The 23,490-nt window shown below is 57.5% G+C and overlaps 11 protein-coding genes across 11 annotated transcripts; 5 read left to right on the top strand and 6 right to left on the bottom strand.

Moving 5' to 3' along the window:
- Positions 1 to 138: 138 nt before the first annotated feature.
- Positions 139 to 1,031, top strand: Malapachy_1301 (pyrimidine 5-nucleotidase; the record flags this gene model as incomplete). Its single annotated transcript, XM_018135806.1, has 5 exons — positions 139 to 287; positions 315 to 600; positions 628 to 710; positions 741 to 877; positions 904 to 1,031. 5 exons carry the CDS (start codon positions 139 to 141, stop codon positions 1,029 to 1,031), a joined length of 783 nt encoding a protein of 260 aa, XP_017990419.1.
- A 132-nt stretch (positions 1,032 to 1,163) lies between these two features.
- On the top strand, positions 1,164 to 3,751 carry Malapachy_1303 (mannosyl-oligosaccharide -alpha-mannosidase; the record flags this gene model as incomplete). Its single annotated transcript, XM_018135808.1, has 2 exons — positions 1,164 to 1,329; positions 1,362 to 3,751. The coding sequence occupies 2 exons, from the start codon at positions 1,164 to 1,166 to the stop codon at positions 3,749 to 3,751; spliced, it is 2,556 nt and encodes an 851-aa protein (XP_017990345.1).
- A 23-nt stretch (positions 3,752 to 3,774) lies between these two features.
- Positions 3,775 to 5,976, bottom strand: Malapachy_1309 (hypothetical protein; the record flags this gene model as incomplete). Its single annotated transcript, XM_018135814.1, has 1 exon — positions 3,775 to 5,976. One exon carries the CDS (start codon positions 5,974 to 5,976, stop codon positions 3,775 to 3,777), a length of 2,202 nt encoding a protein of 733 aa, XP_017990421.1.
- Positions 5,977 to 6,150: 174 nt separating this feature from the next.
- Malapachy_1306 (clathrin-coated vesicle protein) lies at positions 6,151 to 12,258 on the bottom strand (the record flags this gene model as incomplete). Its single annotated transcript, XM_018135811.1, has 1 exon — positions 6,151 to 12,258. One exon carries the CDS (start codon positions 12,256 to 12,258, stop codon positions 6,151 to 6,153), a length of 6,108 nt encoding a protein of 2,035 aa, XP_017990344.1.
- A 229-nt stretch (positions 12,259 to 12,487) lies between these two features.
- Malapachy_1320 (ubiquitin carboxy terminal hydrolase ubp2) lies at positions 12,488 to 15,745 on the top strand (the record flags this gene model as incomplete). The annotated part of the gene is made up of 3 exons (XM_018135825.1): positions 12,488 to 12,975; positions 13,054 to 15,330; positions 15,439 to 15,745. 3 exons carry the CDS (start codon positions 12,488 to 12,490, stop codon positions 15,743 to 15,745), a joined length of 3,072 nt encoding a protein of 1,023 aa, XP_017990365.1.
- On the bottom strand, positions 15,449 to 16,144 carry Malapachy_1289 (rer1 protein; the record flags this gene model as incomplete). The annotated part of the gene is made up of 2 exons (XM_018135794.1): positions 15,449 to 15,888; positions 15,919 to 16,144. The coding sequence occupies 2 exons, from the start codon at positions 16,142 to 16,144 to the stop codon at positions 15,449 to 15,451; spliced, it is 666 nt and encodes a 221-aa protein (XP_017990426.1).
- Positions 16,145 to 16,220: 76 nt separating this feature from the next.
- On the top strand, positions 16,221 to 17,572 carry Malapachy_1324 (hypothetical protein; the record flags this gene model as incomplete). Its single annotated transcript, XM_018135829.1, has 2 exons — positions 16,221 to 16,448; positions 16,475 to 17,572. The coding sequence occupies 2 exons, from the start codon at positions 16,221 to 16,223 to the stop codon at positions 17,570 to 17,572; spliced, it is 1,326 nt and encodes a 441-aa protein (XP_017990361.1).
- A 70-nt stretch (positions 17,573 to 17,642) lies between these two features.
- Positions 17,643 to 19,043, bottom strand: Malapachy_1294 (putative secretory lipase (family lip); the record flags this gene model as incomplete). Its single annotated transcript, XM_018135799.1, has 1 exon — positions 17,643 to 19,043. One exon carries the CDS (start codon positions 19,041 to 19,043, stop codon positions 17,643 to 17,645), a length of 1,401 nt encoding a protein of 466 aa, XP_017990433.1.
- Positions 19,044 to 19,596: 553 nt separating this feature from the next.
- Positions 19,597 to 21,006, bottom strand: Malapachy_1312 (putative secretory lipase (family lip); the record flags this gene model as incomplete). The annotated part of the gene is made up of 1 exon (XM_018135817.1): positions 19,597 to 21,006. The coding sequence occupies one exon, from the start codon at positions 21,004 to 21,006 to the stop codon at positions 19,597 to 19,599; it is 1,410 nt and encodes a 469-aa protein (XP_017990331.1).
- A 1,033-nt stretch (positions 21,007 to 22,039) lies between these two features.
- Positions 22,040 to 22,285, top strand: Malapachy_1328 (hypothetical protein; the record flags this gene model as incomplete). Its single annotated transcript, XM_018135833.1, has 1 exon — positions 22,040 to 22,285. The coding sequence occupies one exon, from the start codon at positions 22,040 to 22,042 to the stop codon at positions 22,283 to 22,285; it is 246 nt and encodes an 81-aa protein (XP_017990357.1).
- Positions 22,286 to 22,525: 240 nt separating this feature from the next.
- Positions 22,526 to 23,248, bottom strand: Malapachy_1317 (putative secretory lipase (family 3); the record flags this gene model as incomplete). Its single annotated transcript, XM_018135822.1, has 1 exon — positions 22,526 to 23,248. One exon carries the CDS (start codon positions 23,246 to 23,248, stop codon positions 22,526 to 22,528), a length of 723 nt encoding a protein of 240 aa, XP_017990328.1.
- Between the last annotated feature and the right edge of the window lie 242 nt (positions 23,249 to 23,490).

Raw genomic sequence — 23,490 nt, 5'->3', positions numbered from 1 at the left:
AGTAACAGCTGGCTGGGTCTTTGGCCCGTGCATTTTATATGCACACACACCTCCATCAGAAAGCAATCGTGACCCTCCATCCGGTACCTGGCGTGCATCGTGTCGTCCCGCTCGTGTGAACCTGCGGCCTTTGTACCTATGGCACCTCCTCGACCTACCTTGGACAAGCCCTGGTCCTCATACTTGGGCATGGACCCCCTCATTGACGGCCCCATTGATGCGAGTCAAGCGGAGGCGATTGTTTGGCTGGATATTGATAATACATTGTACTCGCACATGGAAACACGGTAGGTCTGCTCTGTGCTCACACGAAGGATTGCTGATTTAATGATAGACCGTATTCGCAATTACTTTATGTCGCTTGGACTCGATGAAGATGAGGCCGAGTACCTGCATAAGCACTATTACAAAGAGTATGGTCTTGCGATTCGCGGGTTGGTGCGGCACCATACCATTGATCCGCTTGACTACGACCAGAAATGCGATGTGTCTTTGCCTCTAGATACACTTTTGAAGCCAGATACGTCGGTGATTCAGCTGCTTCAATCACTCGATCGGAGGAAGACGCGCGTATATGCTCTGACCAACGCTTACAAAGTGGTACGTTTGGCAAGTACTCACGCTCAGCATGCACGCCGTGTACTTTCTCTTGTTGAGCTGGAAACCTATGTAGATGCTGTGGTGTTTTGCGACTATGCGAACCCTGACTTGTACGTCGATTTTCTTACTCACTCTCGCAGTTCGTGCAAACCCGAGCCTGAGTTCTATCTGGCAGCGGAGCAAGCTGTTCAAGCATCGCCTCATACACGTCACTACTTTGTCGACGACAGTGTGGCCAACGTGCGCATGGCCACATCGTTGGGTTGGCACTCGTGTGGTACGATTCATGTTCACTTACACCAGTCCTATTTGATGAGACGTTGCCGGACAACGCATCGCGGACACGCGAAGATGGCGTGCCGGTCATTGCTGCGCTGCCAGAGCTACGTACGCTGTGGAGTGAACTCTTTGCGCCTGGCAGCGCTTCGTAGCCTTCACATAGCCTCCACCCTAGTGGATGGGCACGCGAAGCGTGTGGAGTATGTACATCTCGACAGCGCCGAGACGTGTTTTTTCTTTGCTACCAGAGATTGGCAGGGATTGATCCAAGGGGAGTGCCCAGCATGGCGCCAGCTGCGTTGTACCCCCCCTTTCAGTTTACAGATATATATGGAACTATGGAAAGGCGTGCAAATCGGCGACCACGCCTGTTCGTGGCGCTCTACTTTGTGTTGATTCTCGCCGTAGCTCGGGGGATTGTCACACTGTATGTGTACTTCGCCTACGATGGTATGTATCACGCTGCTCTTTCCTAATGACAGGATCGGAAAATCCCGTTCGATCGTTGCGAGACTACGGCTTTGGCTCCTCCGAGAACGAGAAGGACAATGTGCCGAAGTATCCTATGCATACGGGCTCGCATGCTACGTTGCGTCCCGATACATTTCCGGCCCTGATGGACCCGGCCATGAACAAGGAGCCTCATGATACCTTGTATGCTCCTGGTGCGAATCCACATTTGGGCGATATTGCTCCAGATGTGCTAGCGATGCTCAGATCGCCCCCGAAACTGGTCGCGCCTCCGCCGCCCAAGCCCTTGAATGTGACGACGAATGCGTCTTGGATTTATGTACCCTGGAAACGCGAACTGAATGGATCCAAAACGCGTCCAGAGGATGCGATGCACCCCTCCAAGCATGCACAGGAGGATGAGTGGCGGCCGTACCCCTTCAATTCATGGACGTCGCCGCTGGCTGACGTGGAAACGATCCGAGTGCAATCCTTGCCGCGCATTCAATACGCCTTCGAGGATGACTCGAAGTATTCTGGACAACGGAATAACCCCAGCCGCGATGCGGAGCTCAAGCGGCGGCAGGCCATGGTCAAAAGTGCCTTTGTACGGGCATGGCAAGGCTACAAAACCTATGCATGGGGGGCGGACGAAGTTCGTCCTGTGTCGGAGAAGCCAAACAACAACTTTAATGGATGGGGTGCAACGATTGTCGATGCGCTGGACACGCTGCTTATGATGGGTCTGCACGACGAGTACCGCCTAGCGCGGGAGCATGTGTACGACGTCAATTTCCACTATGTGGGTGGCCAACGTAGTGCGTATGGCCAAGCGGACGGACGTGTGCCTGTGTTTGAGACAGGGATTCGGTACTTGGGTGGTTTGCTATCGGCCTACGACCTTTCAGGGGATGCGCTCATGCTCGAGCGTGCGGAAGAGTTGGGCCAGCTGATATTGCCTGCCTTTGAAACACTGTCCGGATTGCCTGTGGGCCGCATGCATATGGACGATTCGAAACAGTATACACCAGAGAATCCACGTGGGTACAAGGCTTCGGTGATTCTGGCCGAGGCGGCGAGTATGCTTCTTGAGTTTACGCGGCTCTGGCAAGTCACCGGCAATCGCACGTACTTTGATCGTGTGCAGCGTGTGACGGACTACATTGACCGCAATCTCACTGACAAGAGCCATATGGGTACGCTTATCCCGACGGTCATTTATCCGGAAGGCAAGACCCTGGCAGGGAAATACACGTTTGGTGGGCAGGCTGACTCGTACTATGAGTACCTGATCAAAGAGCACCAACTGTTGGGCGGCAGTACGAAGCAGTATGCGCGTATGTATGGTGATGCCATCAACTCGGCCATTGTCCACCTATTTAAAGAAGTGGATGTCGTGCCCAAAGCGCCATCGTTGGCCGTGTGTGCCGAATCGTTTGGACTGGGACGATACTGGGCCAAGGTCGAGCATTTAGGCTGCTTTGCCGGTGGTATGCTGGCGCTGGGCTCCAAATTGCTGACATCGCGCCATGATGATCTAAACATTGCGCGGCGCTTTACGGAAACGTGCTACTGGGCGTACAATAGCACGACCACAGGGCTGGGCCCTGAAAATCTGGAGTTTTACCGGCCTGATGACCAGGATCGGTACCATGTTCGTTCCCTGCTGGACGGCACTCGTCGGCGTGGCCAGCCGTCGGGCTACCCGTACATTGGTGTGCGTGGGCTGCATAATGCGTACCACAACCGCCCTGAGTCGATTGAGAGTGTCATGTACATGTGGCGCACGACAGGCGATCCTGTGTGGCAGGAGCGTGGCTGGCAGATGTTTGCCTCGTGGATGACGCATGGGCTGCTCCCCGCTGGCATTTCAGCCATCCGTGATGTGGACGATGTGCCTGTGTCGTACACAGACAGTATGGAAAGCTTTACCCTGGCCGAGACACTCAAATACTACTACTTGCTGTTCTCGCCGCCGAACGTGGTCTCGTTGGACGACTTTGTGTTTACGACAGAAGCGCACCCTCTTCTTGTCCCCCAGCGCGGCCGCTGGGCGAAAGCCGGCGACGTACCGCCGTCCCTACCGCGCTACACGCCTACGACAGACGACGCATGGCATCGGCCCCGTGGGAACATGACGCATGGCCAGCAGCAGCAATTCTACGAGCGCGCACACCAGACGCCTTCCTTGCCGCCGATGCGCGGCCAAAACCCGTGGCTGAAGGGGGCTGGTGGCGCCGCTGCTGCTGACGCGGTTGAAGCGGTCGAGTCTGCCGTTCGTGCGCACAAGGCCAAAGTCGCGTCGACGCAGACAGCGCCTGCGGAGCCGCAGGCGCTGTTTTCCGTGACGCAGTCTCTTTCACACGCACCTGTCACGACGAGCCTGTCGGTGGTGGCCGTGGCGACTACGACGGCGTCGTAAACGTAGAACTATGATACACTCATCTATACCAGCTCCGAATTCACAGCGTCCTGGAGCTCTTTCTGCAAGGCGTCGTCGTCGGCATCGGCTGGAAGCGTTTTGTTCTCCTTCTCTTTGGCCACACGGAAGGCCACGCCTTCTTCGGTCGTGAGGGAGTGCGCCTTTTGTGTTGGTAGATCTTCGTGTGTGGTGTCGGAAGCGGTGGAGGGGGGATCCCAGTCGTGATCCCATTCTTCGGGCGGAGACGCGAGAGAGGCTGCCGCGGCGGAGCTGTCGTCGTGAGCCGTGGCCGGGCGTGCTTGGCCTTCCCATCGCTGCAAGGTAGCGGCCAAGACGGACTTGTCCAGGGGCCGCTGCACGGGTGTCTTCTCCGTAGCACGAAGCTCTGCGTCCTTGGTATTCTGGGCACACGTGGCGTACAAAGCCCGCGCTGCACGTACGTACTCTTCGCGTTCCCACAAGTCTTCGCTCAGCGTCACGTCTACGCACCGCAAGCACGTATTTGGCGCTGTGCCGGCCGACAAGGCAAGGAGGCCGACCAGGCCCACCGAGTTTTGTGATACGTCCAGGTGCACCAAATGCTGTGCATCAGGCAGGCACTCGGCCAGAGCCAACGCGCCTTCCGCAGCGAGATGCGTATCGCTCAAGACGAGTCGCTTAAGGCGTGGGTGAATCGCGAGGGCCAGGCGAAGACGCACAATGCCGCTCAGATCAGGGCCGCAGCATGGATTGTGGCTCAGATCGAGTGTTTCCAGTGTCGTATTGAAGCGCAGTGCATCGGCCAAGCACGCCAGACCGGCCGGTGTGAGTTCGTTGTGGCTTAACGACAGGACACGGAGTGTGCGGTTGCGTCGCAATGCCGTAGCAAGCCACATGACCCCGTCATGCAGCGCATTGGATTTCAAGTCGAGCGTCCATAGATGGCCGACATGCGTGACGTCCAGCAGAGCGTGCTGATACGCCTGCGTACGGGCCAGGAGGACGTCACGTAGCGACGCGCGTTCGTTCGCGGCGGTGCGCCGCTCTTCCGAGGAAATGTCGCGCGTGAGGGAGCGCACCACATCCATCCGGTGTTCGTCCCCGTACGGATCGTCCTGTGCGGGTACGGAGGTGACACACAGCGGCTCGACTTCTTCAATCGCAGTGATGCCCTGCTCGTCCATATCGCAGAGCAAGATATAGAGAGCCTCGCCACTCGTCGGCCCAAGTTGATTGCGTCGGAGCGACAAATGACGAAGGGTCGACACACGCACTGCCTGCACAAACAGATCGAGCGCAGCGCCGCGAAGTTGGCATGACTCCATACGCAATGTCTGTAGCGATGTAGCGCGATGCAAGGCGAGGGGGGCGAGCAGTGCACGCACTGCTGCCTTGGTCATAGTATTCTCCGAGACGTCCAAGTGACGTAGCCAGGGCGCATGGCTGAGTAGTGTGCTAATAGCGCGCCATCCTTCGAGCTGAATGCCGGGATTCGCTGCGATATTCAGCGTGTGAACTGCCTGCGACGCAAAGAGGGCACGTACGATGGCACGTACACATGTATCATCCAAAGCACAGTGTGCTAGAACAAGAACTTGTGTGCCCGTGGGGGCCGTGAGCATATCCGTGAGGGGAATGCACGCTGGGCCCAGCGCCGCGTCGGAGAAATCCAGCGTGCGCGCACGCGAGGTGGGCCAGGACGACGCTTGCTGCAGGGCCTCGAGCACTGCATAGTGTGGTACGTCTTCGCGCGCCCGACAGCATACGCGGTAGAGACTTTGGAGCTCACGAGCGGTCCAAGGCCGCGCGCGAAGGCGGTGGGCACGTGCAAGTGCCTCGTCTTCAATACGCTGGCGCGTAGATGCTTCTGATTCCGGCGCTTCCGTACGTGAGATGGGGTATGTATGCGCCAGGTCCTCGGTGCGGAAATGCACGCGACGAAGTCGTTCCGTGTGAATATCGATTTCGGCGGCCCACGCGTCGTTCGACATGGCGACGTTCCATCGCTTCATCATGCCGCTTAGCATGTGTGAGGTGCCTGCTGGGATTTTGACGTCGATGTTTTGCTGTGCGAGGCGGGCGTTGACTTGGTACCACCATGCACGTCCTTTCCACAGGGTGTCGTTGCCGGGCGGCGGCGGTGCACGCAAGATGCCCCGCGTAGGCGGATGGCGGGTCTTGGATGGGGACAGAGACGACGGTGACGTTGTCGCCTCTGCCACCTTTGATGGCGTAGACGCCTCCATCACGCACAACGTACGTGCCTCCGGAGGCCTGGTACGCAGCCACGAGGCGATCGTAGGTCCTCGCCAAGAAGGGGAGAGAGAGAGCCTCCACTTCACAGGCAGGGGAAGAAAGGGATGAGTGTGTCCCTGGTGGCCTTATGTGGTCCCTCCACGACCAGCGGACCTACTTGGAATCTACGGGGCGCCAAAGGTACGAAGAGAAATTGTGGCTTCCGTCTTGGCCCGCACGGGCGCCGCACTGGCCCCCATGGCGGTACGCAGAGCGTCATGCAGCGCCGTGCGGGACGCCGACGGCAGAGCGGCCGTGGCCTCCCGGAACGCGGCGGGGTGCTCTCGAGCCACGTGGACCAAGTCGGCGAAGACGGCCGCCATGCCAAGGTCGCTCGGCGATGACGTGGACGAAGCGGCCGTGACCAGCGCTGCGACCATCGGCAGCGATATACAGAGGGCGTGCGAAGGCGTGAGTACATGGACCAAGCTCAGCAACGCCTGCACGGCAGGCGCAGCGAGCGTGGGTGTCGAGGCATGCCGGGCGGCGTACGCACACCACGAAGGCAAGCACGCGCCCAAGCACCAGTGCAACGACTTGCGGGGTGGATCGGAGGCGGCAGCCTTGGCGATCGTACGCAGGCACTGCAGCGCAATCGGAGCGTCGTGATCTGTATCCAAGCGATGGGAAAGCAAGTACGCGAACTGCTCCAGCACGTCGCTGCTGATCGGTACGCGCGCATCGAGACTGGTCAGCAGGAGACTCGTGGCAATCAGGGCATTCGCACTGCGGCGCGATACCATATCGCCACTGCGCGCTCGAAGCGCATCGGCCATCTCGATCATCGCGGTGAGGAACCCTTGCATACTTCGATGCACTTGCTTTGGGCTGACATGCGCAGCAATGGTCACGCGCGTACCTATATCCCGTAGCACAGGCAACGCATGCGAGAGCAGGAACGCGGCATCGTCTTCGCGCTTCGCATACGTGGCCATGGTATGCAGCAGGACCGAGCACAGTTCGACCTGCAAACTGGCGCCACACACTTCGACCATATCCACGAGACCTTGCCAGGCGGTGGTCAGGAGCGTAGCACGCTCTGTACGAGGCATACGTGCACTGGGCAGGCGTTCCGTATACACCAACAGCATCCGCATGAGCTGCCCGAGCTTGGTCGTGGCAAACTTGGTATCGTGCACAAGCCCATCGTCTTCTTCCAGCAGACGCTCGCGCATCGAGCGGACCAACGAGCGGAGAACTTGCAGCACTTCCGTTTGGATCGCAGGCACGTCGCCTTGCAGCGCCCGTTGGCATACACGCAGCAACTCGTCAAACTGCGCTGCCTGCAAAAGGAATGCGCCACTGTACTTGGCATCGACCAGTACCTGGAGGGACCGCAGCACCAGACGGGCCATACTGTGCTCGGGCGTGGACGGCCGCTCCAGTTCGTCACACAGCGTCTCAAACGCTAAGCCGTACAATGCCATAAAGGACAGCGACGCGTCGCGGCCTTCTCGCAGGATGGCATCGACGACGTCTGCATGCGTTTGGAAGAGGTCGGTCAAGGCATGCAATAGCGTAGGCCATGTCTGTGCAAAGTAGTCGAGCATATGCGCCTGAATCAGCGGCGCCAACGCACTGTCCGGCGGCATCGGCGGGACAATCGCACTGGCGTCCGCGGCCATCGCATGCTGATCGGCCCGAAGCACAGCGTACGTACTGAGCGCACCGACCCACGCACGCGCTACGGTATCCAGATGCGGCGCGACCATAGCTTCACAGGACCGCGTAAGCGCCAGGCGTGCCCATGCGCGCAGGATGGCCATCTTGAGGTACGCGGCAGCATTGGGCGTCACCAGCACATCGCCCAGTTTCGTGACTTCGGTACGTGGCAAGATTTCCAGGGCCGACGTCAGCAGACGGACAATGCGATTGTTCGGCGATGGATCCACACCGACTGCGACAAACACAGCACTCACACTGATGGCCGTGGCGAGGACATCTGGCGTACTCTCTGCGCCCCACGCAGGCGCTAACGCGGCGGCCAGTGGCGCCGCATACTGCTCCAGTAGCGGCGCCTCGGCAAATTCAGGATCGCGGGTCGTCGCGAACCATTCCATGATATCCCGCAGCACATGCAGGCCCTGGATACGCACCGCCGGCACGTCCGACGTGCTCGCACTGCACGCAGCCTTCACCATCTCGTTGACACGCCGACTGAGCGATTGCGGATCACGTGCATTGGCACTCGCGCCCATGTGCTGCGCGTGGCCCTGGACAGCATGGCCAATGTGGTGCATGCACTCGAGCACAAAGGCCTGCGTCCGCCATCCGTGGCAGGTGCGCGTAGGCGCCGTGTCCGTGTGGGAGGTGGCCAGGACCGCCGCTGCTTCATCGGCACTCTCGCCCACAGCGCGGTCCAGCTGCTGTGAGGTATGCAGCGCTTCCGGCGTCAAGAAAGCCACGCAGCTAATGTCCATCCACACACACGGCTTCTCGCTCGCGGTTTCCTGGAGCCACGTACGAAGCAGCGAAGGTATCGATGTCAGCGATGGGTCCTGATCAAAGTAGCGCAGCAGCTGCGTAAGCAGCGCAGGACCGCCATGCTGTGCGAGCCATGTCGGCGTCCGCTGGGCCATTTGGCGGTATGCCTGTGCGGCCGCTTGGATCAGAGGCCGCTGTGGATGCGTAAGCGCCGACTGGAGTACATCGGACCACTGCGACGTGGTAAGCAGCGAGGGAACGACGAGGCCAAGACGCTGCAAAGCTTGCAAGGCTTCCAACATGGTCGGTGTAGCGTCTTCACGAGCGAGCGCGAGCAATTGTGCGTACAGCAGGTGGCGCGTCGCAGGCACCTCTTGCAAATCGGGGCCCAGCACACCGATCAAGGCACTGAGCACCTGCGCCATCGCTGGGTACGCACGGAACTGGACACGGAGATTGGCGCTCCCTGTGCTGCCGCCGTGCGGCTCGTGCGTCGCGACAGCACCGAGCGTCGCAAGCAAGCCCAGCGTACTCTTTACATAGGGCTCGTACGCCACACTGGCCGCCTCGATGACCTGCGCGAGTGCGGTGAGCGCAGCCGTGTGCACAGCAGGGTGCGGATCGCTGGCCAACGACAGCAAAAGACTGCTCACCGTCTTGGTCAGAGGCGAGGCATGCAAGCCGCCCACACGCGCATACACCTCACCCAGCGCGAGGGCACAAGCGGCTCGGGCATCGGCGTGGCGGTGGTCCATCACATGCTCAATAAGGGTCTGCACTTGCTGCGTCAGCGAGGCAGAGCCGGCCAACAGGGCTACGTAGCCATCCAATTCGGCCGTGGACGCACGCAGACGCGAATCGCCATGCAAGAGTGCCAACTGCAAAAGTTGCTGAAGCGCCGTGTTTACACGGTCATTGGCAAACCCAGACGCACGACGTGCGCCGCGCGCAGCGGTACGAACGGCGCCGAGCCATGCAATCACACTGTTCGTGAGCACGGCCAAGCGACGGCCCGGCTGCTTCTCCAAGGCTGGACGGCGTACACCCGCCAGGAGAAACTCTGCTGTACCGATCTGGACCTCGCGGCTTTGGTACGGCATGAGCGCAGCAAACACGCCCGCGGACGCATCGATCTCCGCGGTGATCGGTGGCACAGGCCGGGGCGTTTGGATGGCGCGCGATGTGCTTGACGAGGGAATCGCAGCGGTGAGCATCAAAGGAACGATATCATGCTCCAAGCCGCCCAGCACAGGCACTCGCAGCACGCCCTCTAAATCGTATGCCAACGTCTCGTGCATCGAGGGCGCTAGAGGTGCGATATACGTCGGTGGAGGAAGACTCGGTGCCCATGCGTGCAGCGCCGCGTGCTCTCCCTGCAGCAAGCTGGTCACGCCGTACGCCAAGCCATCATGGACGTCCCAGGGCGACGACGTGGCGCCTGCCTGCGACTGAATCGCTGCCTGTGTGGCACTGCTCGCATACTTATCGCTGCGTGCCAGTGTATCAATGGCCATAGCAAGCAGACGCGGCGCCAAGGCTTCCAAGGCCGGCTGCGCCGCCAAGTGCGTGCAGCAGCGAAGCAGGCGCGCACGGACCAACGGCATACGCACTCGCGCCAAGGCGGAGACGCTTGCTTCCGGCGCGCCACGTCGTTCCACACTCGCCCATGCATCGAGGAAAGACAGGCCATGGCTGAGCATAGCCACGAGACGACGAGCCGTCTCGGGTGTGAGGAGACGGTGGCCATCGTGCAAGAAGAACGTTTGAAGACTGCTCAGAGCGGCTTCTCGGACTGTCGTAAGGAAAGGCCATGCCTCGTCGTCCCAAGTCGTAGGCCACGCGCGCTCACTCAGCGCATTGCGCCACAAGGGCAGGAGCGTCGTCATGTGGGCCTTGACAAACGTCGGACCCAGCGCCATGAGAGCACCGACCAACGTCCATGCCGCAGCGATGGCAGCAGTCGCATCGAGCAGCGCCGCTTGGCTCCCCTGCGTCAAGAGGTCGGTGGCCAACGTAAACACACTGTCCACATCATCCTGCCGCATATACAGCGCATGCTGTGCAGCCACGGGCGCCAAGCCGGCGAGCGCTGCGCTGTGCCCTTGCAAACGCGCTCGCAACGATACGCCGTGATCCGGCTGCGTCGATGTCAGTGCACTCATATCACGACGCATAGCCTGCAGTAGATGAGCATACGTCGGAGCCAACATGGTCGGCTGCGTATGGCATGCCATACGAACCCACCATGCCGCCTGCACTTGCACACGCCATGAAGGATGCGTGAGCAGACGCATGGTCGGCTCGTACACGGCTTCATGCAACGACGTGGTCAGATAGCCCAGCTGCGTAAGCAGCGTACTCGAGACTTGCAAGGTCATCGCCAGGGCCAAGTCACTTGGAGGCTGTGCGGTAGGCGTAGCCGCCGGCCATGCAGCAAGGACCTCGGACGAAAGCCATGCAAGCACACGCACTTGCGCTGGCTCACTTAGATAAGCCGTCCAGGAAAGTAGGAGACGGAGCACAGCCTGATGCAAGTACGACGCTTCGGTGGGCGCGAGGATGGCGCCGACACGCTCCGCCACCACCTGAATCACATGCGTGTGCAACGTCGTGTACTGGTGCTCCAGCCAGGCCTCGTCGTACTGGCGAACGAGCGCCTCGTACATCAGCAAGACACCAGCACGCGCAGGCCAGTTGGTCGCACGTGCCAGGTGCGATTGGAGCAGGACACATTGCTGCTCGAGCGCGTACACGGGCTGCGTGGTAGGTGCCTTGCCTTCGGCAGCGGGTGCGCTCGTGGTCGACTGCGCTAGGAGTGCAGCACCAAGCTCGGCCAATGATCGGCGCGACTCAATATCGCATGTATGCATGAGCTTGGCGCAGTGCGTAAGCATCGCTTCCAACTCTGACTTGGCGGCGAGGTGCGTATCCACGTGAATCAACGTCACTAGACACTTGGCACACCCACGTATCACAGGCCCTGCAGCGTCGGCCAACTGCGTACGCAGCGTCTTATGCACTTCTTTGAGCGTAGCAGGCGCATAGGCACCTACGCCGTACGACAGACAAGCCTGAAGCGTCTCTAGCGCTTGGGCCCGTGCCAGTACTGGGTTCTGCGTCGCACGTACATGTCGAAGAAGGAGAGGGACCCATGCAACGACAGACCCCACCTGGTCAGGGAAGGACGTAAGAAGGAGGTACGATACGTGGAGCGCCGTCACATGCGCAGCGAGCGAGTCTGCACGTAGGTCGGTGGCACAGGCATCTTGCAAGGCTGCTAGCACTTCAAATAGAGGCGGTTTCGGCGCGGATGTGCGGTACAGAGCGACCAAGCATCGGCCCAGTTGACGTCGAGCGGCCCGACCGACATGGATCGAGCTCCATGCCGCGGCTGGCGCGCCGGCCGTCTGCACAGGAATGCGTCGTGCCCCACAGAGACAAAGCACAATTTCGACCCATGCCGTACTTTCCTCGTACATGCCTTGCGCAATGTGTGCCTCGACCTGCGTCAGCCACGGAAGCAAGAACACATCGACGCGTTCCTGAGCCACGGCTTCGTGCAAGTCGGATGGCGGCGGAAGAAGAGACGCAGGTGAATGGGGCTCTTTCGTAGTAGTTTCCTTCATCTCGGGTACGGCCCACGTCTCTGCATTGCCCTCTGTATCACGCGGCTCAGTGGTAGGCAGCGTCGATGCATCGTCCTGCGAAGGAGCATCGGTCGCTGCCGACGAAACGCCGTCGGCTGGGGCGTCAGACCATGACGGGGCTGGCGGGGTGTCAGGTGTACCAGCCCGCTCTGTATCTGACATGATAGAAAGACAACCTAACAAGCTCGTACGTGGGGTATCTCGTCGTGACACAAAAGCACGTACGACGTTGTCGTTGGGGAGGGGGCGAGGGGCGAGATGTGATGACTAAACCCAGAAGAGGGAGTGTGGAGAAAGCGCCGCACCGCACGCACGGTAGGGCCATCCATCCGCTGTGTTTCCTCCCACTCTGCGCCTGCAGACCGCCTGCCTGGGCGTGACGTAGAGCCCCATGAGCGAAAGTACACTGCCTGTACGTGCGAGAGAATGCCTTCGTACGCCTACTGCACTTGCGCAAAGTGGGCTCCTCCCGGAGGCACAGACGTACCAAGTGGTATTTAGCACGCCGCTAGCGCCGCTAGCCACCGCCTGGGCCACGGCCTGCCCACATGCCCAAGCAGTATGGGCCCCAGAGCGTATGCAATGGCTTGTATGTGCTCCGGCCATGGAACGGGCGTCAATTCCGTGTCCTGTACCTCTGAAGGAAGCGTTGGACGATACGGGTGTGCCTACGCCGGTGTACTATACGGATGAAACAGCATCAGACGCGCATCTGCGGCATACAGATCTGGCCAGTGAACATGCGTACGAGACGTGGCATGTCGATGGTGTACTTCCTCATGCGCTATGGTCGTCTTTTCGTGCGGTGCGTGAGCAAAGCCCAGGGCCTGGCCAAACGCCCACGAGCGAAGTCGCTCGCGCTGTAGCCTTGCTGGTTCGGTACGTATTGGATGACTGACCGAAAAGTATGCTAGGGAATGCCATTGTAGGCGTAACGAGGCCTGTGCCACTCGACAGCAAATCGTTCTCCCAGCAGCTTCGATGGGATGAGTCGCTGGCCTCGATCATGGATATGTTGCAATGGACGGTGGCGCCGCTGGATAGTGAGACGCCACGCAAGGCTCTTCATGCGCCTACAAACCTAGCAGATGACGCGGCTCTTTTGCAGACGCATATTCGTATGTACATGGAGCTGGCGGGATGGTGTGCACACCTTGGCGGGACGCCGCCTTCGCCCGACGAGGCGGAGACACATGGCACCTTGCATGTATCGGCAGCCGTATGGCCAGGGTTTGTCCCTACGATCCATGTACCTGCGCCAGGCACCGCGTTAGCTCGCTCGTATGCACGTCTGGGTGTGGCGATGGAGGCCTCGGAGGCTGATGTGGTGGCGATGTACCGTTTGCAGATGCTGTGTTTTCCTGCGCTTCGCGCTTCGCTATTTCTTGAGTTGGAGCATATACAGTCGGTGCGAGCTTGGCGTGAACAAGTCCCGACGCTGCTCGCGGTGGAACAAAGCCAAGGGCTGTGCACGAGGCAGGACTTGCACGCGAGCTGGACAGCGCTGCAAATGACGGTGCCAGGCACTACGTACGACGAGCGAGCACCCCTATGGGACGAGGACACGACGCCGATCCTGCCGTGCACGACGGAGGCTATTGTACAGGCGTACAACCAGCGCATACATGAGATTGTCACATCGCATGGCTCCGATGACGACTGGGCGAAGACGGTCCGTGCGATGGAAGTGCTGGCCCGTTTTTATGCGCCTGTGCCAGCACTGGACGAGAGGCTGCGTACATCGCCGATTCACGATGTCCAGGATGCGTACCAGCTCCTCCAGGTGAGTGCGGACATTGACGATGCGTTGGTATGGGTCGGCTATGAAGTGTACGCGTCTGAGAGCACGACGCGACAAACAGTACTACGATCGGCGCTGGAAAAGATTGCCGACGTACGAGCGAGTTCGTTCTTGCAGCGCCGCTTGCGTGGGGAGAACGACGATGACGTAGCTCTCACGGCTACATGGCCACGAGGCTTGGACAACATTGGGAACACGTGTTACCTGAACTCGCTGCTGCAGTACCTGTACTGGATCGAGCCGGTGCGTATGGCGGTGGAGCACGTCGCTGGCCAGGCCCATGAAGTACCGACGACGCTTCCGACACTTTCTGAGCACCAGGTCACGGCCGACGAGTGGGAGCGAGCGCATTTGTTTGTGGACAAGTTGGGAGAGTTGTTTTCCGCTATGACGAAGACCAAGGAAGCCTCGTTGCGGCCTGATAAGGAGTTGGCGTACTTGGCGCTTGTTCCCTTGGCCTGGGAAAAGGCGCATGAGGACGATCGAGTAGCGCGGGATGTGCTGATGCAGCATGTAAGTGCGCAGCAGGACGTGTGTGAGTGCCTGGACAATATGATGTTCCTCCTGCAAGTGGCGCTGCATGGCACGCAGGCATCGGCGGCGGTATCCATTGCCGATCTGTTTACCGGCATGTCGACGCAAGTGCTTCATACGCAAGACGAGACGCCCGCGCCGCCAGCGAAAGACGAGTCGTTCATGAGCATCCCCGTGACGCTCTTGTCCGAGTCACGCGACCTGTACGATGCGCTGGACACCTTTTTCAGTGAAGAGTGGGTCACCGCTACGCAGGGACCGACAGTGCAGCGTACCATCACGCTAAAAAAGGCCCCGCCGATCCTCCAAATCCATATCCAGCGCGTGCAGTACGATCGTCAGAGCCACCGCGCCGTGAAAAACCAAGCGGCCCTGCCGCTGCCTGATACCCTGTACTTGGACCGATACATGGACGTTACTACGTGTCCTGACCGTGTGGATGCGCTTCGTGGTATGCATACACAGGCGCACACGTGGCGCGCAGAGATGACGACGCTGCGGGAGCGTATGGAAACGCTCCTGGGCGAACGCCTGGCTGCCGTGGAGCACATGGCGGACGCGGTGGCGGCATGGCAAGCACAGACGCCGCGCGAGGAAGCGACAGACTGGGCTTCGTTGGTCCACGCGCGATCCCCGGACACGTTCCGAACGGAAGCACAATCGATGCGGGCCGAAGCGGAGACGCTGCGAATGCAATGGCAGGCGTTGCATGAGCGTGTGCAAGCGCTGTGGGCAAACGAGCACCAAGTGCCATACCGCTTGGCGAGTGTATTTATGCATCGAGGCGAGGCGACGCATGGCCACTATTTTGTAAACCAGCGCGAGTTTTCGGACAATACATGGTACTCGCTCAACGATACACGAGTCACGACAGTGCCGCAAGAAGAGAGCACGAAAGAGTATGTATGCCCCCTGACTAACGCCGCGCAGCCCCACAGGTGCCACCTCGTATTTGGTGGTGTACGTACGCGATACCACCCATTTGTTAGGCAATCCAAGACAGGCAGACATAGCTACTTAGCTACGACCATAACGCGCTTTGCGTCCAATATCGAAGGGCAAGTATTTGTACCGAATCATGTGCTCAATCTGGCGACGCATAGTAATGACAAAGAGCGTAATGAAGTACAAGACCAGAATGGGCCAGAACACGGGAATATCAAATACACTGAACATGGTGGCGCCGAGCGACAAGAGGATGGCCTGTGTCGCACTAAGCCAGAACTTGAATTCGGGCAGCCGACGGATAAAGGGGCGGAATTCCTCCTGGTCCTGACGCTCGGAAGGGTGGAACACGTCGCTCATCAGGCCTGAGCTGGCGGGCGCACTGGTCGGCAGGCCTGGTGCGCCATCTTCCACGTCCTGCATCGCAAGATCCGACTCGAACGCAGGGTCGAACTTGGGCGTGAGGAACGCAAGGAACAGGTTGAGTAGGTAGATGAAGAGCGCATAGCACACTAATCATGGTTAGGCCAGTAAGTACGTACCAATATACCATCCATGTGACAGGACAATGCGCAGCATGAACAGCAACAAGAGGCCCGATGTGGCGCCCCAACGCTGCACAGTGAACGGCGCAGTACTGTCAATCATATGCTGCACACGACGGTTCAAGTTCTTGGCCCGCTCCAACACGGACGCTGGCTGCATGGACTCTGCCATAGACGGTGCAGAGGGCGCACCGCCCAAACTAGGCTCGTCAGCTCGCATCATCGTCCCTGGTTATGAGCGAGAGCGTCTTCGTACGACGGCGAGCCACAACGACACCTGGGGCCAGGGCCCCTCCTTGATGGCGCTGCTATCACGTGATGGAGCCCTCGCAAACGCACGCTTGCGCTTCACGTCCGTGCTCTGGGCTATGTACGAAGGGTGGGCACCTGCGCCGGAGGACCGCACGGTCCCGGTCGAGCCTTCGAGCATTGGTGCGAAGGAGATGTGGACAAAGTACATTGAACCGCGCCGTCCTGTTGTGTTGCAAGGGCTACTGGACGATCAGTGTTGGCATGGCGAAAAGTGGGTATGTACGACAACGACTTATGCCAGACGCAATTGGCGTACCTGAAAGACAAGGCGGGTAGTGCTACGGTGAAAGTAGAGCCCATTCATCCAGACGAGCATTGTTTCGGCACAGCGATGCCCCGTCAGACCATGTCGTTTGCCGAGTTCCTGGACCTCGTTCAAAATCCAGACGAGGCTGGGCAATATTATCTCACGACGCAGTACGAGCAGGACGAAGAGGAGGACGAGGAGGACGAGGAGGAGCCTGTGCTCGATCCAGTTCTGCCTTCGCCTACGCATAAACTACGCAGCGACCTCCCACTGCATCCGCGTGTCTTGGGCGACTTGGTCCTCCAGCAATGCAATTTGTGGATCGGCAGTGGGCGTGATGAAAAAAGTTCGGGACTGCATCATGATTTCCATGACAACCTCTACATTCTCTTGTCAGGGCACAAACGCTTCGTGTTGTTCCCTCCGTCAGCGTACCCGTACTTGCACTTGCGTGGCACCGTGACGCATCTACATCCCAATGGCTTGCTAGTCTACGAAGAAGGGGACCGTATCCGTGCCGACGGCCTGGACGAGTTGGACGCAGCGCATTGGCGCATGGCGGCGCGTGCCCAACGAACGACACGGAAGCGATCGCGGGCATCGCGAGACGAATCGGACGTGCATGCGGCATATGACGAGGACGACGAGGGGGGGATCCTTGAAAACGCATCCGAGGCAGGCAGCGAGTTTGGCGGCGGGGAGGATGGCGAAGAATGGCTCCTCTCGCTTGACAAAAACGAAAACCAGGAGCCACCGAGCTTCTCGCTCATTAAGCCGTACACACTGCACAAACACTTTGACATTCACCCGGCGATGCCCACGCCAGAAGGCGCCACGTCCACGACCTCGCCGTTGCCAGAGTGTCCTGCCCCCCTGATTGTGGACTTGAAGCCGGGGCAAATGCTGTACCTCCCTGCGTCGTGGTTCCATGAAGTTACGTCGTCGGCCACAGGCTCCGAGCCGCATATGGCCTTGAATTACTGGATGCATCCACCGGATGGCCACGAGGCTGCCTATACGGACAAGGAGGTGTGGGACCATGTACGCACACGTGTGCTAGCGGCCGCAGAGTCATCGGACGAACGTATATAGTACAGTACGAATCTATAGAGAAAGAAAACAAGGAAACCATGACAATGCACCACCACAATGTAAGACCCACTTACGGGATCTGATGACTCGAGATCTTGGCGTTCATGATCGAGTCGGCCGGGCCAATACGAGTGCCCAGGAGATCAATCACCTGCTGCACCACCTGCGTAAGCGACTGACCAAGCGACAAGGGGTTGAGGATCGGGTCAGAGATGCTGTCGCGCTGGCAGCGGTCGCCCCATGGCTTGTCGTTGAAGCGATCACGCATGAAGAACAGGACGTTCGGCAGGTTGAGCAGCTCCGTGTTGGTGTGGCTCATTTCCAGGCCTGTCACAGTAAGGAAACGGACTTGAGAGCCCTGGTCACACCACGCGTTCGCCGTGTCAGCAGCCATGCTGTACGGCACCACCTCGTCGTGTGTCGCATGGAACATAAAGACGGGGGCCGTCGGGGCGTAGATGCTGTAGCGGCCCATGTCAAGCTTCTGCAAAACCTCACGAACTTGGTCGTTCACGAAAAAGTCGTCGCCACCCTCAAAGTACTCGTTCGAGAGGAACTTCTTGTACGACATGGCCCACAGGTTCTCGTACATGCACAGATGCGACGACCGGTCCAGCGCAGCCTCACCCTGCTGGGTAAGCGAGTCCTGGATCCACGAAAGCTCCGGGTACGTCGACGACAAGCCACCCACACTCGCCACCGCAAAGCCAGCGCCCGAGGTGCCATCAATGTAGTTGAGCCAGCGGGTCATGTTGGCCACAGTGCCACCCAGAGACCAACCGACGACGTTCAGCTCCGACGCGTACTTGCGCTGCAGACCAGCCGCCCAGCCCGTCGCCAAAGCACCACCCGAGTAGCCGTAGCCGACCACCTTGCTGTTCGAGTCGAGACCGAGCGTATCGTACTTGAGCGTCGCACGAATGGCATCAAGGATAGCATGGCCCTCCAGACGACCCGAGGTAAAGGCGCTGTGAGGACCTTCGTGGTCCGGCACAGTCACCACCCAGCCCTCGTGAAGAAGCGTAGTGTAGAACATCTCCTGGTACGAAATGGCCACGTTCTTGAAAATGTTGTTGCCCGAGGCGAGACGCTTGCTGGGCGCGCAGTCGCTCGAGTACGAGTCTTCATACACACCAGCCACGACCAGCTTGTCATTGTCGTAGTTGTCGGGCACAAGAACGGTCGTCACCGTAGTCATAGGAGTGTTCGGGTCGATCGAGTTCGTGCGGTATAGAAGTTGGTAGCCAGTGACACCCAGCTTCAGGATGCCAAAGTTGGTGATGTCCACCTTCCGCGAGCGGAGAATGGTACCCGGCTGCTTATTCTCCCAGCCCGAAGGCGGGTGGTAGAACGAGTCGTCCGAGGTGGAACGAATGTATGCATGGAGACCACCATGGAAGTGCTTGGCAAGCACCTGGGTAAAGAAAGTGAAGGCAATGAGGACAAAGAAAGAAAGACTAGGGCACCTCATCGTGATCCAACAAGAAAGAGTCTAGCCAGCAGACTCTAAAGGAGGGTCGAAGATGTCAGATAGGAATCGCCAGTGTAAACAGGATATCCGATGAACCTGAGCTTGCTGCCCAACACTCGCTCGTCCTTAGTAAATTCCAACTTTGTCGACTACGCCAGAGAGGGCCCGCACGCCCCAACGCACGTGGACAAATGATTGGATGATTTTTTAGCGAGGCGCACGAAAATGCACCTATGAAGAATTTTAGACAGCAGGGCATATCCCCAGTACAGGTAGAAAAAAACTTCTGCAGGCTTGACGGTATGTAGGCTGTACGACAATACTTGGTCGTGCCTGAGTAGTATGTGCATGTGCATGTGACATAGTCAGAAATTGAGATATCTCGCATTCCTACACATGCACCTGTGCAAGGCTACAGCCAAAAAAGCTTCTTTTTATTTTCTCATGCTTGAAGCGCGGAAACACCTAAAATGTGTACATGCTAGTATATACAAATAAGACTTGCGCCAACGCATGCGCAACAAGCGAGGCAAGCGAAGGGCGTTAGTCGGAATCAAAAAGTAGACCCAAAGGTGCCATTGGAAATAGTTTCTTTCAAAATCTGGTCGCCGCGACCCACGGTGGTACCGAAAAAGTTTAAGATTGAATTAAACACCTCTGTCAGTTTCGCGCCGAGGATATCTGGCTGCCACATAGGATTGATAGTGGATTGCCATTGGCACCCTTGGATGAATGGCTTGCCATCCATCCTCTCGCGGATAAACTTGAGAACGAAAGGAGTATTCAGTATTTCGGTGGATACATGGCCCATCTCAAGACCTGTGTATTCCTGAAATTGGATATTGGCACCGTTCTGGCACCAAAGCGTGGCCGTTTGATTGGCCATAGGGAACATAATCACTTCGTCATTCGTAGCGTGGTACATATATATGGGGACTTTTGGCGTCAACTTGGGGTCCGCACCCATACTCAACATGTTCAACAGCCCTTGGATTCCATCTGCTTCAAGGAACCGGTTGGCATTCTTCATAAACCCAGTGCTCGTAATTTTCACGTTTTTCAAACCCGCAATAATTTCTCCCATACAGTGTTCACGAGTAAACTGAAGGGCACCGTTACCTTCGGGCGTGATCACAGAACCCACATAATCATTAGCTTTGGGGTAGGATCCCACAATGCCGGCAATACCAGCAGCAGCAAAGCCAGCGAAGAGACCTCCATCCAGCCCATAAAAGGTAGCAGAGCTGTTCGAGGGAGTACCTCCAATAGCCCAGCCAGCCATATTGATATCAGGTGCATAGCTTTCTAGAAGAGAGGCGGCCCATCCTCCTGCAATAGCACCCCCTGAATAGCCAGTGCCTACCACAGGCGACTTGGGGTCCATTTGCAGCTTATCAAAGTTTAGCGTAGCTCGAACTGCATCCAGCGAAGCATACCCTTCGAGATATCCCGAAGAGAATGCGGCTGTAGGACCCTCGTGATCTGGTATCGTGACAATCCAACCATCGTTTAAAACAGAGGTCCACATTAGCTCTTCCACGGACTGAATAACATTCACTTCTGGAGGTGCGCCAAGCTGGATTTTGTAGCTAGGATTGCATTCCACAAAATTGGAGTCTTGGTATGGCATGATCATGACCAACTTGTTCTTTCGCGCATTTTGGGGAACCAGCACCGTGGTGACCGTATATGATGGGATACTTGGATCTGTGCCAGATGTGCGATACAAAATCTGGTAAGCTGCTTCCAGGTTGATGCGCTGGGTTTGTGTGAAGCCAGCTTGAATGGTGCGTGTAGCTAAAATAGTACCTGGTTTAGTGGTATCCCAACCTTTCGGAGGAACATAGAAAGGGTCGTGGATCGGCGACAACGGCTTAGGTGCGTCATCACGGCGAATGCGTCGCATAGAGTGGGCGGAGACCTGCCATAGGAAAGCAAGTACAACAAACACCAGGAGCTGCATAGACCTCGTTGTGGTGGATGGGTAAGGGAGTCGACAGCACAGCCCTATCTCAGGCACATGAAACCGGCGTCAACGGAGATGCTCCTGAGTAAGGATGCGTCACGGATGGACATGATTGGGTCTCAACATGTCAGTAAGTGGAGGGAGTAGCGAGGAGAGAAACTCCTTACATTTTTTGTATAATGCTGACATAGATGGTCCGTGCAGCCTTTCGAAGGCGCCTCTCGGAAGCGCGTGTCGAGCTTCGGAATAGTGCACGAGTCTCTGTAAGCAAACGAAACACGTAAAAAAGCTGTCATCGCTAAACGGACCTGGCAAATAGATTCGACATATCCCAATTTTGCGATGAATTACTGTGCACAGCTGTCGAATCTACTTGAGGTCAGCCAGTGTCTAAAGAGCAGTCCTAAAGGAGGAGGGAGTATGAACGATGGCGCACGAATAGTCCCCGGAAGGCTTCATAGCCTTTGAAAAAAAATTCCAAAACTATATGTCTCTGGTGACAAAGCACGTCTCACCGTAGTGACGGACTCAGGTGCTCTTGTCGAAATTGTGAACTTTCTCGTTTGCTCACCCCGTTCGACGTGGGCACACGCAGGTGCACGGAATTTAAGACTACGTGATAAAGACATGAGAAGGGTCTGTATCACATGCCTATGGGTTCGGCGGTCATCTATGATGCAGCCAAGATTTACAATCCAGCCTCTAATAAAGTAAAATCAGATGCTCAGTATGTATAAGGAGCAGAATACATGGGCTCTTACATATTTTTATGCATACGTGGAACAAAATATTTTTTATTGGTGGGTAAAATGCAAAAGAGGCGGGCGTACATAGAAATAGGAACCAGACTGTTGGACAAGTAAATTCCAGTGTGGAGATGAAACGCGGTGTGGCGAATATAAACGGAGCCCCTTAACGCGAACTTTCGTTCTTCACCCCCTCGAACGGCGCATCTTTGCCTTCCTTCAACCCATCGCCCATGCGTTTCTCGACCCTCTTCACGCTCTTTTTCGTCCTCTTCGCTGCTGCCATGACGGTCATGGCTGGCACCCCGCACGGCAAGGTCCTTGACCGCCGTCTGTCGTGCCAGCAGGCCATTGAAAACGCCTCGAGCCAGTGCCAGGATTTCCTCCATGGTCTTGGTGTCTGTCTGCAGGAGATTGGCCACACCGGCCAGCCCTGCTGGACTGCCTACGGCCAGTACGTGTCGTCATTCGACCAGTGCTTCATGGACTTTGTGAACTGCTTTGTCCCCCCGGGTCTCCAGTGGGGTTAAACTACTCGTGAGGTGATAGACGCGGGTCGTTTGCATTTTCTCTCCTCACCATATTTTTGTAGGACCTTTCATTGGTAGCAAGACAATTGTCTTTTTTAAGTATGGGATCAATTTCAATGTGTGTAACAGTAAAGAGCATGTATGATTCATCGAATTGGGGGTGTTGTACATATGCCTTCTATATACCGTCCCTTCTTTCGCTAGCCGGCACAGATATCGCAATAAAGGAGCACGGTTGCGCTAAGCTGCATTCACTTCTGCGGGACACTTTCCTGGGCCGTGACCCAAGCCAGTGTGGAAGTAAACGCCGTGATGGTCTTCAAAGGTCCAGATAGGCTCCACTGAGTTGGCGCCGTAGTGGTTTTCCTGTCCAGGGTAGAAGGCCCAGTGCGCGGTGTTTGGAGGATTGATCCAAATCTGGCCAGAAGGGTGCTGGTAGCCCCACTCACGCGATGGCATGTGTGGAACCCAATCTTTGCCGTTGACCACATAATAAAACTTGCCAAGAAGTTGGTCATCCACTTGCTTGGCAAAGGCAGCATTGCCTGTGCGTGGAAGACCAAAGGCAAAGCAGTGGTGCACGCCATGCTTGAGACGGTGGTCGTAGTCCATGGCTGCCAAAAGTGCCATGGCTGCGCCGAGAGAATGGCCTACGATGGAGACGCGAGTTTCATTGTAGTCCTTCATCGCTTTTTTCACTTGGGCAAAAGTAGGCTCAGCAATATCGAGATAAGCACCCTGGAAGCCCTGGTCAATCCAAGCATGATCGTTGAGAGCAGGAGCAAGAGGGCCCACAGGCTTGGTGAGGAAAAAGTCAGCATCGTGCAAGATTGAGAAGAGGCTGCCTGTAGTGCTCTCAAAAGCAACAGAAACACCAAGCGACTTGGAGTGGAACACATTGACACGCTGGTTCACGATACCTAGCCACTGAGACCACAGAAGCTTCGCATCCCCGATCTCCATGCCAATGGTGTTTTGATCGCATATGGTTTGTTGAGCCATACCTGCAGCTTGAGAGAGGAGGTGCCAATCCACGGGAAGATCAGTTGCAGGCTCATACGAAGTAGGCCCAAATACCGTTCGAACGACTGGGGTAGCTGTAGTCACCCAGGCCAGTGCCAATATGGCCAAGAAAGGGAAGAATACCATTGTGGAAGAATGAACATCTGGATCTGAGAAACTGATTACTGTGCTATCGCGCTACA

Source organism: Malassezia pachydermatis (genome assembly GCF_001278385.1).
Source record: "Malassezia pachydermatis strain CBS 1879 chromosome Unknown scaffold9, whole genome shotgun sequence".
Lineage (NCBI taxonomy): Eukaryota > Fungi > Basidiomycota > Malasseziomycetes > Malasseziales > Malasseziaceae > Malassezia > Malassezia pachydermatis.
The sequence above is the reverse complement of the archived record's forward strand: the minus strand, read 5'-3'. Positions and strand labels throughout refer to the sequence as shown.